The sequence below is a fragment of the Uranotaenia lowii genome, chromosome 2, assembly GCF_029784155.1.
Source record: "Uranotaenia lowii strain MFRU-FL chromosome 2, ASM2978415v1, whole genome shotgun sequence".
Taxonomy (NCBI): domain Eukaryota; kingdom Metazoa; phylum Arthropoda; class Insecta; order Diptera; family Culicidae; genus Uranotaenia; species Uranotaenia lowii.
In genome coordinates this window covers 103,716,482-103,735,834 of record NC_073692.1, presented here as the reverse complement: position 1 = coordinate 103,735,834, position 19,353 = coordinate 103,716,482, and the positions used below count along the sequence as shown (strand labels likewise).

The 19,353-nt window shown below is 34.0% G+C and overlaps 1 protein-coding gene across 1 annotated transcript; it reads right to left on the bottom strand.

Annotated features, from left to right (window-relative positions):
- Positions 1 to 964: 964 nt before the first annotated feature.
- LOC129748850 (uncharacterized) lies at positions 965 to 8,582 on the bottom strand. Its single transcript, XM_055743616.1, has 2 exons — positions 8,161 to 8,582; positions 965 to 2,687 (listed from the first exon to the last, which is right to left on the bottom strand). The coding sequence occupies exon 2, from the start codon at positions 2,291 to 2,293 to the stop codon at positions 1,136 to 1,138; it is 1,158 nt and encodes a 385-aa protein (XP_055599591.1). The 5' UTR covers positions 2,294 to 2,687; positions 8,161 to 8,582; the 3' UTR covers positions 965 to 1,135.
- Positions 8,583 to 19,353: the final 10,771 nt, after the last annotated feature.

Below are 19,353 nucleotides of genomic sequence, written 5' to 3'. Positions count from 1 at the left end.
AGTTTGGAATTTACCGTAAACCAACTACTACTGGTACCTAGATATGTACATCACGGTCGACTCGAATTATTTTGGGGCCTAAAAACAAGCCGCCTTTTACTCTATGGCACATCATTTGTATCATATTCTGATGGAGAAGCCTGAGTTTGAAGAGGAAAAGCAAAAAAATATACGAAGCCGGCATTGTGAATGCAAATCAAAAAATTCTTCGCAAACACGCCCGAAAAAGGATCGGTAGGATACAACTACCTTCAGACCGGAAAAAGAAGAATCTTATGAAGTTAGTCTACCATTTCATCCGAGACTAACTAATGATGTTAGTAAGATTCTTCTACAACATGGATTAAAAACTGTGTTATGTTTGTATTGATTTTGAAAGTTTTGAAAGTATTGAAAGAATTTTAGAAACCATTTCCGACTTTAAAAATGCTCACATACTAAATTTCAAATTATTCGGTTCAGTGGTTTTCGAGTCTATAGGGAACAGACAGTCGGAGAAACATTAATTTTTTTTCATCAAATTAAAACTTAAAAGTCATTCCTCACTATACGGACTAGATACGTTCCGCGTATAGCGAAACGTCGTATATCAAATAACTTATTTTCAAACTAATTCATATAAATTCAAAAGGATCCAATATTTATCCAGGTATATCTAGGAAGAACATAATTATTATATCACATCTATCTATATATATATATATATATATATATATATATATATATATATATATATATATATATATATATATATATATATATATATATATATATATATATATATATATATATATATATATATATATATATATATATATATATATATATATATATATATATATATATATATATATATATATATATATATATATATATATATATATATATATATATATATATATATATATATATATATATATATATATATATATATATATATATAAGTTATATTTTGATGGCCGAGTTTCGGGTTTTTAAAAACTAAAACTAAACTACACTTCACGACTGACTATTAACGACTAACTTTATTCAACATTATCTTTCACTGCACAACTCCCGTTCACACGTTGGTTCTGCAATCCGATGCCCCACCGTCCGGTCACGTAGTCCTGGGAACGATTAATTGTCGAATCAGCTAAGATGGTGCTGATGATGTTGTCGCTGTTTCTAGGGAAGCCAGTGTTTCTGCTAATTTGTGTTGCGCTTCCGTCAACCTGTCGATAACTACCCCCTCCCTACGAAAGGAACGTCCCGTTCCGTATGTTCTAAGAATCAGCAACACGATGATGATTACCGTTGCAGTGCCAATGAACGAGAAGCTTCCGATCAATTTCCAAAATTTCAAATCCAGGTGGTATTGTTGCAGATAAACGTGATCAAGCCTTTTCCGGTTAGAAATAGTTTCAGCATTAATTTTCTCCAATTCATATAATTTGTGTTGTTTCCAATTGATTTTTAAATTGTGGAAAGCTCTTTCGATGATATCGATTGGACTTTCAAGTTCGTTGTTCGTAAAGTTTTCTTTGTCGAATATAACGGTACAATTGGTGAATGAAATGAGAACATTTCCATTTATGGTTCTGTTATCTGGACCACAAGTTGATTCTAGCGTCTGATCTTTTGCATTTCTGATCAATATCGTATTATCATTAATAAGTTCCTTGGATGTCTCATTCTGTACCACATAACGGCAAGTGGTTTGTTTTCCATCAATGAGGGATGCTAAGCATTCATCATTAAGTTCTTTTAGATAGGCTGCTTTCTGAACAAAATTGTCTGGTTTTTCAGTAATGTACAATTTACTGGCGGTTTTCAAGATGTGCGTTGGGTATTGGTACAAAATGCGGTTATTTGTTACGAGTGGAAAAATTCGCATAATATCCGATGTTGTCGAGTTTTCCAGTAACGGAATGTGCATAAGGTACAGAAGCATTTTAGAGCTGGTTGCAAACTTTGGTGTGACAAACTGTAAAGCTTCATCGGGCAGATTTAAGTTTACTCCTTGATCTTGGATTAACTCTCTGATCGCCAAAATTTCTCGAATCGACAATATTCTGTTATGTGTTATCGATAATTTCGATAACATGATGGCATCTTGGATGTCTTCGAGCATTTTGTTCAGAATGTCTGTGTTCATAATTGCGGTGATGATTTCAATGTCATTAATCATAATTTTGTTGAAATTCGCTTGTAACATAACTTCCTTGATGGCGTTAGTCAGGTGCTGAATACGCTTGTCGATGTTCTCGTTAACTTTAAATTGTTGATTGTTTTGATCAATGAGGTCGTTCATGGTACTGTTGATGACTTGAAGGTCTGCGGCGTCCGGAGTCCCAGCAATCCATTTCCAGATCGTTCCAATAGTGTCCCATCTTTTTCGAGCGGTGATGTGTACGTGGTTTCAATTGATATAGATTGTTGTACAATTGTTTTGCCTTATATTTAAGGATGTTTTTTAGTGGGTTGTTAGTTTCAACGTTATTTCTATAGGAAAAACTTATAAGTGTTTCTGTCGCTTCTTCTATTGATGATAAATTTATTGGATGTACTATTTTTATTGTTCCAATTTGGATTTTACATTCTCTTTCCTTTACTAGTAAGATTGGGTCGTTTCCAAAATGTTTGATAGATAATTTTTGTGCTTGACAGAAGCATAATGCTATCATGAGTAGTGCTACTCTGTTATTCTAAAAATAAAGAAAAATAAGTATTAGTAATGGATTAGTACTATAATGACATTTCATTTTATTTTTTTTCTGTTTTCCTCCTCGGGTTTATGACTCTGCTTTTTATTGTAACAATTGTCGTAGAACTTTATTTCTGTTCAAACGAATCTTGATAGAGGTGTTTTTTTTTTCAATTCAGTATGCATCCTCTCCGCCCTTCGAAAAAAAATCTTGCAATTTGGAATTTTTGTTTTGACTGAATTTTTATTCCAAAAAAGTAAAATTGCAGGATTTTGTTGTGTTGTTAGATCATTAATTACTCTTTGTAAGCGATTTTGAAATTGGCAATTAATTTTTACTAGCTCGTTGTTTTCTGTTATGAAAATCTTGTTATCAATCTGAAGATTAAGGATTTTTTTTTTTGTGATATCTGAGTTAGATCATTATTGTCAAGGTTTCCAGTAATTCCTGTTCTGACCAAATTTAAAAAGTCTCTATTAGATGTAAATTTTGGTTTTAATTCTTTCCAAATTTGTTTAGCTATGTTAAACTTGGTTGACAAAAGTTCGAATATATTTTAGTAATTTCCAAGATATTCGATTCCATTCAGTTTCTGTTGGAGTTTCGTAAAAATGGGTTCGTATAATTCCCTTTTTTTTATATATATGAAAAGTCTGTGTTGACCCGTTTTTACGAAATAGTAGTCATCTTCCAGGACAAGCTGTTCAGGGTTGTTCTCTAGGCTGGAATTGTGTATGGGCTGAGAAACGATTAGTCTAAATAAAATAGAAATAGAAAGGCTTAGAGAGATGAGCGGTGGTTCCAACCTGAAAATAAAAATCTATTAATTTATAGTCTTTTAATATTTTCTTTATGGATCTCCCGTCCAGACCTATCGAGGATTGCTCTTCCTTTATCTTCAATAGCTTTGGTCGGTTGATACTTTTCTTTAGTCTTTCGCTTGATTCCCTGAATCTTTTTAAAGACTATGTCATCGCTATCTATGTGAGGTTTCCCTTCTCTACCCTTGTTATGGTAGTCTAAATTTTTCTTTTGTGTTTTTTCATTTGCCAAAATTACCTCGTCATAGAATTTGTGTCGTTCCTCTAGTATTGCATTAATGTTAAGAGGCCGTTCGTGCCCATCTTTGATTCCATAAAAGATTTCGCGGGGTTTCAGTCCAGTTGCTGAATGAATCGTATTGTTGTATAGCGTAGAAGCTATCCGGAAAATTTCTTTGTTAGTTAGATCCGCATATTGGGGTTTTATGCATCGAAAGATTTCAGCCAGTGTTGAATGAAATCTTTCGACCATACCATTGCTTTCGCTATGGTTTGCAGGCACGAAATGCATCTCGACGTTCATATTATTTGCTAGTCCTCTTATTTCAACTGAGCGTAAAGCGGGTTCATTGTCACAAACGATTAATCCGGGTGTTCCATATGTCGAGAAAAGTTTAAGCAACCCTTTTCTTACATCGGTAATAGTTCTGGATTTGATTGGAATTATTATGCCAAATCTTGAAAATTTATCTATTGCTGATAGAAATATCAAAGGTTGACTCAAAAAGATATCAATATGAATTATTTCGAACGGCTTTTTAGTATTTGGTGTAGTGCCGAAATGAATTTTGTAAGGATGGCGGTCATATTTATTTTTATTGCAAACTTCACACAGTTTTATAAATTGTCTAATTTTAAATTTCATTCTTGGGAAAAAGAATCTTGTACAAATTTGTTTATTATTCTCCCAAATTCCTCTATGGGATGACTCGTGTGTTTGCTCAATGATTACGTTTTGTTCTTCGGCTGTTTGTAAGTCGATTAGAATTGTTTGAGTAATTTTGACTTTAAAAGTCTTACATCTACTAAAATAGTTTTTGTACACAAATTGAATAATGCCCATAACGTTTTCTGGACAAAGAATGCAGTTTACTTTTCTAGTGTCCATATATTCCTTAAAGATCCTTATGATAAGAGGAACCCCAAATATTACTTTAGTAATAGTTCTTCTATGAACCTTTGGAAAAACTTCTTCATAAGTTTCAGATTCTTCATTTCCAATTTTCAAAACTATTTGGTTATGAAAATAGTTCAAGGGTTTTTCTGTAAATGGTACTAAATCAGTTATATCGGAATCTGCAGAATGAGCGGAATCAGATTCATCAGAAATTTCTTCATTTGCATTAATATCGGATGGAATTCTGGATAAAGCGTCTGCAACCACATTTTGTTTGCCAGGACGATACTTTATCTCATATTGGTATTCTTTTAATTGAAGAGTCCAACGAATAATTTTTGAATTTGGATTTTTCAGACTCAACGCATATGTCAATGGTTGATGATCCGTAAAAAGAGTAAACTTTCTTCCAAATAAATAAGGTCGAAAGTATCTTGTTGCCCAGACAATGGCAAGAAGTTCTTTTTCAATTGCTGAGTAATTTTCCTCTGTTTTTGTAAGAGTACGAGAAGCGTATGCTATCGGTCGATCCTTTCCAATCACACCTTGCGAAAGCACTGCTCCTATGGCAAAATTACTAGCATCGGTTGTTAAAATGAAAGGTTGGTTAAAGTCGGGATAAGCCAAGATATCGCTTTGGGTCAATAGTTGTTTACAAAATTCAAAAGTTTTGATAAACTTTTCATTGTGATCGATTTCCTGTCCTTTTCTCAGTTGACCAGTTAATGGTTTCGTAATTTTGGCAAAATCTTTTACAAACTTTCTGTAGTAACCAAGAATACCTAAAAATCCTTTTAGTTCTTTTTGATTCCTAGGAACCGGCCAATTCTGAATAGCTTTAATTTTATCCGGATTGGGTTTGACGCCGTTTTCAGTTACTATGTGGCCTAAAAATCCAACTTCTTTCTTTAAAAATTCACTCTTATCGAGTTGAATTTTCAAATTGACATTTTGCAATGCCTTAAAAACTTTTTCGATGCTCTCTAAATGTTCTTGTAGAGATGTTGAATAGATGATTATATCATCCATATAAACTAAGCAACAATTTCCTACAAGATCACGGAGAACATGATCAAGCAACCTCATCAAGGTACGAGGTGCGTTACGTAGCCCAAATGGCATACGTAGATATTCGTATAAACCGTGCTCAACCGAAAATGCAGTTTTCGGAATATCATCCGGGTGAACCTCCACTTGGTGGAACCCAGATTTTAAATCTAATGTAGTGAAGTACTGGCATCTTCCAAGTTTATCTAGGATGTCAGTAATGTTAGGCAAAGGGTATCTGTCGTCAACCGTTTTCTCATTGAGTTTACGGTAGTCTACTACCAGGCGCCACTTTTGCTTTCCTGAAGCATCCACCTTTTTTGGAACTATCCAAATCGGTGAACACCATGGAGATGAACTAGGACGAATAATACCTTGTTCAAGCATTTCATTAATTTGTTTTTGGACCTCTTCTCTGTGTATGAAAGGGTATCTATAACTTTTCGTATATACTGGAATGTCATCTGTAGTTCTGATCCGATGTTTGACTACGTTCGTAAAAGTCAAATCGGTGCCTTCTTCGTAAAAGACATCGTATTTCGATAGAACTTTTAATAATTTGGATTTCTCCTCATGATTGAGGTGTTCGAGTCTTAAATTTGATTCAATTTTATGAGAACCCCTAAACTCTTTCCTTTGTTTTATAAGCTCAAAATTGTCTATTTCCATATGCATGGAGATAGCATCCACATAGTTGGCAAATAGTCTACACTGTTTGGTGTCCCGTTTAATGTTAATCAGTGGAACACACGTTTTGAAATTGGACGCGTAGTATAAACCAGACGGAATAAAGACATCCTCGGCTACTTCTACATCGTTATTCAAAACAAAGTCCCCCTGGCACACGGGTACTGTTATTTTATGAACTGCTGACTGGTGTTCATGGAAATTTACAATAATCGCGTCTGGATATTTTTTATGTAAAGAAAACGTATATCCATTCACGATGATATTATTGGCCGCCGTATCAATAACGACACCAAGGTCTACCATGGTTTCATAACCGATGAGGCCATGGAAATATTCGTGGAATTTAAAAATTTTAAATTTCTGGGGTTTTTCAAAAATTTGAGGAAACATATTTATAAACACATGTTTGTTTATATTGAACGTTCCGTAAATGTTTTTCACTTTTGACGCGGGTCCATTTAGCATAATTTCAGTAGGTACAACATCTGGAGATAAATAATTTTTATTGGCTCCGGTATCTATTAACAATCTTAACACGCCATATTTTGTGCAGACTTTAAGATACGGAAGGAAATTGTTTTGTGTCATTCTGGCTGTTGTGGGCCGAAAGAATGATGAAAATTTAAGTCTTCGTGATTATTTAGGTGTTTTTCTCTTTTAACGATCCCCGAACCCCGTGTTTGTGATTGAAATTTATTAGGATTGTTATTATTTTGTTGATAATTATTATTTTGTTGATAATTATTACTTTGTTGATAATTATTATTTTGTTGAGAATTATTATTTCTATTATAATTTGGTCGGTTATAAGCCGGCCGGTTATAATTTGGTCGATAATAGTTTGATTGATTATGATTTTGTTGATTAGAATGTAATTGAGTCTGTGGGTTCTTGTTTCTGTCTGCTTTTCTGATAGCAGCATTGGTTTGTTCTAAGGCGCATTCGTACGCCGATTTTAAATTTTCCGGTCGGTAGATCCGGGTTAGATTAGAGATTTCTCCCTGTAATCCATCAATGAAAGCTTGTTTGATCATTTCTTCATAATTAGCAGAAATGATTCTGGCACAGGGGCGCATCTCTTCGTTTAGATTTATTTTCGCCTGTATATCGGCTAAGAGTGTTTTACACTCTTGGTAGAATAATGTAACATCTCTGTTACCCTGTCGAAGAGACGGTATTTTTGCCCCTAGTGTGTGCAAATCACGCTTATCCCCGAATATTTCTTTCAGTAGTGCCTTCATATTCTCCCAAGTTGAACCACAATGGTGTGCGAGCAAGGCTTCACTGGCCCTACCAATTATTTTGTCCCTTATTATGTTCTCCCACAGTGGCATCACTATTGAAACATCACTAGTCCTTACGTCCCTTAGACAGAGACTTAATTTTATCTCTACCGAATTCAGCCAGGCGGGGAGGTATTTTGCGTCCCCGTCATAGGTCGGAATTAATTTGAGCGGATCGGGTATTTTAGTTAAATTAGAGTGTGCCTGAAATTGTTCGTTTGAATTTGTCGCAACACTTGCTGAGTTAATTGAAAGCCTTTCCAGCTGCGCGCGCTGGTTTTCAATCAATGCAGCCAACTCTTCGATTCTCTGTTGTAATTCATCCGATCTAGTCGTTGGAGCCATTTTTTTTTCTAATTATGATCACTGGAAATTTTTGATACTCCAACTTTGTTTCTTGTGAAAAGTGTGCTTTTTGCTTTTTAAATTTTCCTTATTAAGGTTGAATAATCACTAAACGGTAAACCACCGTTTTTCACTTGAACTCTAGCCTAATAGTAATTAAAATGACTTACCCGGTACATCTGATTGGTGGTCCTTGTGCGGGGAGTTAATTATCTTGTTCCGATGCAAATTCACGGTAATCCTCCGCGAATGGCCGCTGCCGATCACAAAACTAAGTATTTAACTCACACACGCACTATCCTACCGCGACTGCGCCAGTTATATTTTGATGGCCGAGTTTCGGGTTTTTAAAAACTAAAACTAAACTACACTTCACGACTGACTATTAACGACTAACTTTATTCAACATTATCTTTCACTGCACAACTCCCGTTCACACGTTGGTTCTGCAATCCGATGCCCCACCGTCCGGTCACGTAGTCCTGGGAACGATTAATTGTCGAATCAGCTAAGATGGTGCTGATGATGTTGTCGCTGTTTCTAGGGAAGCCAGTGTTTCTGCTAATTTGTGTTGCGCTTCCGTCAACCTGTCGATAACTTATATATATATATATATATATATATATATATATATATATATATATATATATATATATATATATATATATATATATATATATATATATATATATATATATATATATATATATATATATATATATATATATATATATATATATATATATATATATATATATATATATATATATATATATATATATATATATATATATATATATATATATATATATATATATATATATATATATATATATATATATATATATATATATATATATATATATAAAAAGCAATTTCTGTGAGTTTGTTTGTTTGTTTGTTTGTCCTCTATAGACTCAGCCGTCTTAAGAGCTAGAGGTTCGAAATTTTGCATGGATGCTCATTAGGACCAGGAATGATGAAAAACGTCACGTCACGTCATTTTTCGACGGATCGTGATGAAAATTTGCACATGAATGATTTGAGAGATGGGAAATCGATTTCAGGTAGTGAATTTTTGATTGGGGGTCGGCTAAAGGGGTCGTCCATATTAACTTTTCAATATCTTTGTGATATTGACATTAGTGTACATCGGATTGAGATAAAAATTTGTGCTCGGTTGGTTTTAGAGACGGGCAATTGATTGCTGGTATCAAATTTTGTGTAAGAGGCCAGCCAAAGGGGGCGTCCATATTCACTGTTCGCCATTTTCGTTATACTGACGTTATTATCCATGGGATTCAGGTGAAAATTGGTATACGAGAGTTTTGAATGATAAGCAATCGATTCCAGGTATCCAATTCAGTGTAAGGGGTCGGCAAAAGGGGTAGTCCATATCCATTTTTCAATATTTTTGTGATATTAACGTTATTATTCATCGGATTGAGAAGAAAATTTGCGCTCGGATATTTGTAGGGACACGCAATCGATCGCCGGTATCAATTTTTTTAAGGGGCAAGTCAAAGGGGTCGTCCATTTTAACTGTTCGCTATTTTTGCGATATTGACGTGATTATCCTACATCGGATTCAGATGAAAATTGGCGTTCATACAAATGTTAATGCCATATGCCGAATTGAAAGCGAAACGGAGTTCGTATGGGATCAGCTAGTATGTATATAAAAATGGATTTCTGTCTGTCTGTCTGTCTGCCTGTCTGTTCCCTATAGACTCGGAAACTACTGAACCGATTTGCATGGAACTTGGTAGGTGGGGGTATGGAAGGCAGGTGAAGGTTCCTATAATAGTTTGAGACCCCTCCCTCTCTCATGAAGGGAGTGAGGGGCCTTTCAAACAAAAGACAATTTTTTTCATAACTTGAGAATCAATCAAGCAAATGGTATAAAATTTGGTATGGGGTGGTATTTGGAGACGAGGAATATTTCTATGAATATTAAATTCCCCTCCCTCCTCTCAGTGCAGTGGGGTCATAGGAAGGAAGGGGAGTGGGAGTTATCTTACAATTTTTCATATAACTCGAAAACTAATAAAGATATTGAAACCAAATTTGGAATGGGAAGGTATTTGGATACGAAAACTATTTCATTGATGATTTGAGACTCCTCCCTCTTCTCAGTAGAACGGGAGAGGGGGCCTCTTTCATTTTTTTTTTACATAGTTCAAAAACTAATAAAGCAAAATAGGAGGTGTAGGAAAACTTGATCGCACCATTCACCAAAATGGATCCTGATCTATAACCTTCCCCCTACTAACAACACCTTTTCCATGGATATTTGAATATAGATTCGCAGACGTATAGACGGTTTCTATAGTTGGTGATATTGACTTACCATTTTTTCTGAATTTTTCAAAATCAATCTTTGGAATATGAAGAAACAACAGGTTGTTAATTAATCCTTTGAAGTATCCTACTAACAATCCTTCCTTCATTCCTCATTGACTACTAGGACGTGGCCGGCGCCGTTATTGATCATTTTCAAAGGGAGAGCATTAGTTTTGTGCATTGTGAATGAACTGCTAGTCCCAAGCACCATTCTTCTGGCCCTTGCACAAAACTGATGGCCTCGATCAATCACGGAGTAGCAACCATTGGCGAGGTAGAACTTGTTCTGCTTAGCCACGCCAGCGATCATGGAATATTAAGTGCGTAAGTTGAAATCAAATATTTTATCTGAAGTTTTAATTGAATTATCATTTCTAAGCACTTCAAGTTCAATGATTTAAGGTGGATATGAGTAGTCAACTAAACTAAGCTAAGCTAAGCTAAGTTCAAAAACTAATAAAGCAAATTGAACCAAATTTGGCATGGGCGGGTATTTGAATACGAAAAATATTTCTATGATTATTTAAAACCTCTCCCTCTTTCCAATAGGGAGATATAAAGGCGGAGGGGGACTCTTTTATATTTTTTACATAACGCATATACTAATTAAGCAAATTGAACCAAACTTGTCATGGGCGGGTATTTTCGAACGTGACATGTTCTAATGATTGTTTGAGACCCCTTGCTTCTACCAGCGGGGAGAAAGGAACGAGGGAGGGAAGTTTCATACAATTTTAATGCATAACTCAAGAACTAAAACAGCAAATTTGGCACGGAAAGATATTTGAGTACGAGAAATGCTTCTATGAATATTTGGTATCCCTCACTCCTTCAAAGAGGTGGATGAAAAGGGGGAGGAGAGGTCTACCTTACAATTCTCAGTATAACTGGAAAGCTGATCGAGCAAATTGAACCATGTTTGGCATGTGAAGGTATTTTGATACGAGAAATATTTCTTTTATAAATTGAAACCCTACCTTTTCAGCGGAAAGATATAAAGGGGGAAAGGGGCTTTCATACCATTTCTTTTGCAGAACTCGAGAACTAATCGAGCAAATGGAACCAATTTTGGCATCAAAAAGTATTTGAGTACGAAAAATACTTTTACATGATACATTACATGAAAAATCATTTTGGTATGATCCTATGATTATCTGACAGACCATCCTCCTTTCAGTGAGTAGGTACATGGGAGGATAGAGGTGAACCCAATACAGTTTTGTTAGCATAAGTTCGCAATATTTGATGTAAGAGGATTTCGGGGAACGAAAGAAATGGGTATGATTATTAAAAATCACGACCTCCTTTCAGCAGGGGGTGAAGGGAAGGACAGGGGAGGGGGTTCTTATAAGTTTTTCAGAATAAATCCAGAACATACAACCATTTTTATAAGTTAGATTGTTTGCGTACGATTAGTTTGAGACCCTCCAGACAGATTAAAATTATCAGATCTTCAACCCAAATTTATAGAGCAAGATTCAGAATATTAGTTAAAGTTATCTTTGTGTTGCAATTCGAAACTTCAGCTGCAGCTGTCATTTTAAAGCGGATGTTATAAATTATGTCAAAATTTGATTTTAAATAATGCCAGTAAAACAATAAAATTTTGAATAATTTTTGAAAAAATCAATTGATTTTGAAAGGTGTAACAAAGCACACCGGGTCAGCTAGTATTGCAGATAAAATGATCGTATAAAAATTATCAAAATAGCCTATAGCTGTAGCCGTGGAGCCGAAATATCTATAATGGCTGGATTCCAAACATGAAACTGGCGATTTTTTATACTCTTCGACAAGTAAGAACAAATGGAACAAATGAAAAAAAAAACTCTCGTCGTGAATAAGAATCGAACTCATGCCCCTTGGAGATCACTTTCCGACGTCTTACCACGAGACTTTTTGGGTACCGTAAAACGGGGTAACTTTGAACACCGGGGAAACTTTGACCAATAATAAGTTTTTGCAAATTATCATCAATAACTCAGTCTATAGATTGAATCATTGATTGAGTATCAAATAGGCAAAATCTGGTATGTATTTGACATTTTTATTCTGTTAGTCAAAAAGTAATTTCAAAACCCTAAAATATCTTTGTTTTCTAAGGCTCGCAAACGAACAGCTTTCCTGATGATACCAACAAGCATTTTAAAACAAACGGGTTATTGAAAGTGAGAGAACAACTTTTTTCTTTGTATATGTATATTTATAGTGCTATTTTAATAGTTATTTAGTAATAAATATAGGGTAGGTGTACCCTCCTCCGTCGTATCCCTCTGATTCGTCTTAATTCATGAATGCATGTTTTAGAGCCGAAAAATCAATTTCCACTTTAACTGGCTACTTCACATGATAAACTTACGCCTGTGAATTTATTTTCTATCACAAATTTGTCACTTTTGAAACTTTTTTTTGAGATATTTGATTTTGAAATCGCGAAGTGAAATTAATTATTGGCGCACTCCGCCATATTGAAAGACGAACTTAGTGATCCCCCCAACGTGTTTCTTTGTTTTAACGCTTCCTGTCATTGCATATAACAATCAAAATCATCAAATTCAACAGAAAAGTGTTTAAATAAAATTAGAAAAATGATTTCAAACTATTCTGAACTATATAAATTTGTCAATATTCGATTGAAATCGAATCGCTCGGCCCCCATAATTCGTCGTTATTTTGCGACAAGAATAGGAAACCGTTTTGCAAGAATTGGAATTAGACCGGTTCATTTTTACTATTTTTTGCTGATCACAGTCGTACTCATAGAGAATGAACATAATTGATTTCTAAGTAATCACAACACAATAAAGTAATTTTGTTTATTTTGAAGCTAGAAACTTGATGCGCTGGGAAATAAGTGAAAAAAGTCTTTTTATGTTAATAAATTACTTAATTGTATTCAGCATTGCTTATAATGCATGGTTTTGAATGAACAAAGAATTGATGGCTTTTTTAGCTAAGTGGTTGGTGTTTTACAAATCATTTACTAACAGTTCCGTGCAATATTAAATATTTCATTTATTTATTTATTTCGCCAAACATTGTAGGCTACATATATAATAACTTAAAGCTAGGGACTACAATTTTCAAATAGGCTTAATAATAATGATTTTTGTTTACATTTTCAAAGTCAGGTTCTTCGGTGCCTGTTACCGTAAAAACCTTTTTTCAGCTGCTGTTTTGACATAGTAAAGTCTATGTTCTCATAATATTTATTGTAACTAAACATTAAACAATTCATTGGACTATATTTTCCATAATCAGTTCGAGTAGAAATTATAATGAAAAGATTTCTTGTTCTTAAATGACGGCATGGACAATAAAAGTTTAATTGATTTAGTAGATAAGCAGACTGAACGCGTTGATTAATTATGTCGTTTACAAAACAGATTGCAGCAAACTCTCTTCTTACACTTAATGTTTCAATGTTAATAAGCAGGCAACGTGATTCATAGCTAGGTAATTGGCTCTGAGACCATCCTAAATTTCGTAAAGCGAATAGAACAAATTGTTTCTGGACTGATTCTAAACGGCTTTTATGTGATATTTGAAAAGGCGACCACACAACGCTACAATACTCAAGAATGGATCTGACATAAGCTGTGTACAATGTTTTTATTGTGTATGGGTCTTTGAAATTATAACTAAAACGTTTTATAAATGCTAACATACTGTTCGATTTCTGAATTATTGAGTTATAGTGATCTACAAAGGTAAGTTTCGAGTCCAATATAACTCCAAGGTCTCTAATCTTGTTGACTCTCTCGACTGGATCATCTCCCAATTTGACAATTTCATATGACTGACATTTTTTTCTAGTAAATACAATATTTGAACATTTTGCCACGTTAAGTTTGAGCAGACTTTTAATGCACCATTCGTTAAATACATTAACTTCGTTTTGAAAGATTCTGAAGTCTTCTTCGCTATTTACTTTCATATAAAGCTTCATATCATCAGCATAAATTAGCACATTTGACTGCTTGAGAAGAAAAGTTATATCATTTACGTATAAAATAAATAATAGGGGGCCGAGATGGGAGCCTTGAGGTACACCAGAAGTGACGGAGATACTTTTTGAAAGTGAACCATTAAATCTTACGACTTGTGAGCGGGTCGTTAAATAGGACCTTATCCATTTCAGTAGGTGTGAACTGAATCCTTGTTTATTTAATTTAAAAATTAACATGGGGATGTCAATGCTGTCAAAAGCTTTACTGAAGTCGGTGTATAAAGCCTGAACAGAATTACCGCGATCCATACAGCTAATATTATAGGTAACAAACTCCAGTAAATTAGTGGCTGTAGATCTTCCTTTAACAAATCCATGTTGCTTTTCAGTAATGTGAGTTTTAATTTGGTTATATATTTTTTCATTCACTAAAGCTTCGAAAAGTTTTGGTATGCACGATAAAATGGCAATGCCCCTGTAATTTCAAATAGACGTTTGAGTGCACGCAAGAATATCTCCAACTTTACACATTTCTAACGTTTAACTTCAATGACATTGTTTCTTCAAAATTTTGTTTTTTGAGATTTGATTATTTTTGGATTTATTCTCTGATGACACTAAACCTTTCTCAAGTATTTGAAACACGAGATACATCAACTATATGGAAATTAGACTTTTTGAACTTCTTTCATTCAAATTGCAATATCTCACATACGACCAAACGCTTTGCTCTACAGAATGGTCACTGAAAGATTCTTGAAAACTAAAACTTCTCCAGTTTTCAGAAATTCTCTAAATGGGAATCAATAACTACTCGAGGAAAAAAATTCAATTCCTGGACTGAAAACCTCGATTACTATTTAATTTTTGCGATGCATGAACAAACGATGCCAAAAACTTCCGTTGAAGGTCAAAAAGAAAAGAAAGTTTAGATGAATGAATAATTTATACTTTGAAATAAGAGTTCACGAGCCTCTGGTTTGGATCTCAATACAAGTTTGAATTAAAAAAATCGGTAGATATGATTTTTTTGTACATAAAGTCGTCAAAATTCAACAAAATTGAACCCCTTTTATATGACGATTCCTACCATATAAGTTTTAAAACTTGACTGATGTTTGCTTAATTTTTTATAAATTCTCAGTGAATTTTCAACAAAAGATGTTTTTTAATTTTTGTCATATTACAGTTTGAATGAAAAAGAAGAAACGTTTAATTTTAGTTGAATCACAAACATTTTTGCAAAAACTTTTATCGTTCGTAAAAAAACTCGAATAGATGAGCTGAACCATTCTAATGCGCATTACACGCATCAACGTGGTGTTGCTTTGTTTCGATATCTTTCGCCAGGGTTCCCACATGTATAAGAATACAAATGTTGACAAAACGCAAATGTGATTCTGCCTCTCCTCAAATGTCTTACTATTCAGTCTCATTACGTAGAAAAACATATGGTTCTATTAAAAATGTTGATGTTCTTTAAATATGGGTAGTTTCTATGTAAATTTGTGCATTGAAATTTGTGTTAAGTGTCTGTATGAATGTTATGAAATCTTATTTTACAGACAAATCCTGGATCATGGCAGCCCTGTCCGCTGGAGAGTGTGTTGGTAGAAAATACATTTGCAGGGTGGATTCAATTTGTAAGGTCTAATATTTTGCTGCCTGCAATTGCCTTAGCCAAGCAATGGTACCTAGCTACAATAACGCTACCTTGAGATTTCTTGGCAAGCCCATTTTATTGCGACTTAGTTTCTATTCGAACTTTGCAGTTATCCTGCGCGGTGGATCCGAGCGAAGTAAATAATAGCATTTGCATGAACCGCAACCGCAAAATTTAAAATCTATCCCTCATCAGGGAGGAATAGTTTGAGACAATTTCGGTAGAATTGAATATAAGGTAAAATATTTTGCTGCCTGCAGATGCATTACCCAAGCAATGGTAGACCTGTTTACAATAAAGCTATCCTAGTTTCTTGGCTTATTGCGACTGGTTACTTGAAAGAACTTCTGCTGTTATCCTGCGCGATTGATCCGTTCGATGTAAGCTAATGCAAATTGCATGAACCGCAACCGCAAAATTTTAAATGTGTTTCTAAAGAGGGTGGAATAAATTGAGACAATTTCGGTCTCCTTGTACGACGGAATTAGGAACCTGGTACGACAATGAAGGAACTTGAATGAGGAAAATAAATCATAAATTGACTCAAAAGTACGTAATGGATTGATCTATTTCCTACAGAGTTTCAAAAAACAGAATTGGAAATATAGTTTAACTACTAAACATTAGTTTTAAACCAACATGGAAGGCAATTCTATTGAAATAATGAAAAAAGCTTCCTTAAGCCGTTGTCTTAGGGGCCTTTACCCTACCATAATTTAAAAAATAAGCCCGTATTGGACAAATGGATAGGTACCCTATCAAATGATTAACTTTGAAGAAAAAATTAAAATGGAAATAGTGGGAAGCCTACAGTAATGTATGAAGGTTAATTTTCATTTTTATTTTGTAGCTCAAACTATTTAACAATTATTTCAATTTCTGCTCCTAAATGTATGCACCATAATAGTTCTTTTTTCGATTATAAATGTTATTAAAAGCAAACGTTAAAAGCAAAATTAAATTCAGAAACTAGCATTTGTAAATATTATGAAGGCGTTTTGTATCCTTTATGATCATGAAAATTCGTAAAAACGTCGAAAATAGAAAATAGAGACTTACCAATGTTACCCAAAAGCATCAGATTCAAAACAGAGACGAAGTCGATTTTTAAATCAAACTTAATGTAGTACAATAAATTTCTGCAACCATGTTATACGTTCAAAGGAGTCTAGTACTGGTTTTAAAAATATGAAACATGCCACATTCCCCTCAAAAGAAATAATAATCGTAAAATATTGAAAAAAGTGATTGAATGCATAGATGGAAATTGATGAAATTTTCAGTGACGCTACTTAGTAATGTAATATTTATGAACGTGTATAAAATTTGGTGACAATCTGTCAAGTGGTTTTGAGATAGCTTCTAATACTGATGTTTATTGACCACATTTATTCGACCAGGGTTGAGAAAAATCCAGAAAAGTCCCAGTGTGAGACCCAAAAATAGCTGGAAATCTTCGACCAAAATTCACATGGTAAATTGTTTAAGAAGCCCTAAAAAACCCAATAGTGAGCTAAAATTTGAAAAAAAGGGAAGACTATTGATTCCATGAAGTGAGAGAAATGTGATAGATTTTCAAGCTCAATCGGAAAATATGAATAGAGAAAGTGATAAAAAGTCAAATTTTTCTGACTGGTTCGTCTAGCTGACTTTTAAATAGGCCTGACTTCATTTTTACAAGGTAGGAGCTGCCCACTGGTAATATAAACAAAATACAGTGGTAAAATCGTGCGCAAAATATTTGGACTTCTGGTGGGGAGATATTTTGAAAAATTTCGAAATGGACTGCAAAACAAACTCTTCGGCGGTTAACTGACAGGTTTTCGTTAAAATGGATTGCTTTGAAAATTTGCACACGGGATTTTTGAGGGAAGGGCAATCGATTCCAAATATCAAAAATTGTATAAGAGGCCACCGAAAGGGGTTTAACTTTTTGTCAATAATTTCGTTGTTATGCAACAATTGAGTCGTAATTCATACACGGGGGTCTTTTGGCACGGTCAATTGATTCCTGATTTCAAATTTAGTAGCAGACCACAGAAAAAGTGATCGTCAAATATTTTTGCAATTATTACTAAACAATAAATTCGATAGTGCATCTGGAAAATGCTTGGCATTTGACTTTCATACAACTGTACTTGACATATTCCAAGTTGAAAGCGAAACAGAGTTTGTATGGGATCAGCTAATATTGACATTAATTATTGAATTCTGTAAAAACGTCCAAATTTTAAAAAATCTGTGAAATCTGTAAATATTTATAAAATTCTGTGTTCTGTGACACAGATTCTGTGATGAAAATCGGCTCAAAATTCCATGAAATTATAGATTTTTTAGAAAATTTGTGGCTTTTGAGCAATATATTTACCGAGTAAACTATCTTTCGCCCGATTCGTGCAAAAGGGTGTCGTTAAGTTTATCAACGGGAACCTTTCTATAGGTTGGGAAAATCGATTCTTTTAGCCGTTTGGCACAGCATGGCCATACGACCGGACAAAATTGGAAGAGGGGGGCATTTTATTGTTGACGATTTGAAGAACTAATTTTCAAAAATCATAAATCTCCTAGCCTAGAGGACTGAATCAAAAGTTTTGACGATTTCTAAATTCAGTAGTTGTAGGGGCTCATATACTCATAAAATCAATGTAAATATTGCACAAATCTATTATGTATTGAGAGCCTACTCAGATGATTCATTTTTATAAATCAAAGAAGTAAAAAAAAGGTTCTATTTAATTCAACCACGGTATACTGTGGTTGAATTAAAGGAAATCTCTCGATTATTTTGATTTAGATGACACTGTAATGTCACAATTGAAAATAAAAGGAGATAGCAGAAACGTGTTTTGAGCTGTATAGCTAATTTTGTGGCCGCTATATCGGAACATTTAAAGCCGTTAACCGTGCCACATTTGATGGAGGCCTAAAAGCTGTATAACGAGCGGCTGTATATCGAGATATGGGTGTGAAACAAGGTTGCTGAGACCACAGAAAAATCTGTAATTTCACAGAATTTTGAGCAAATTTTCATCGCATAATCTGTGTCACAGAACACAGAATTTTGAAATATTCACAGATTTCATAGAATTTTTGAATTTTGAATGGATTTCCATAATAATTTTTTAAAGTCACTATAAAATCTAGATTTCTTACTTTGAATAAAATGATAAGATTGGTAACGTTAATTGATTTTACCCAAATAAAATGTTAAAAAAAACCGAATCCATCATGAATTTTCAATGAAATTAAAGAAAATAGCATCACAGAAAAGCATCAAAGAATTGTTGGGTAAAATCACAGAAAGTCAGAATGTTTTCTTCTCAAAAACACAGAATTTTTTTTTCGACAACCTTGGTGTGAAGCTTAGTGCTGCTTTTTAACTTCAGGGGACATACTGAAACGTTCAAG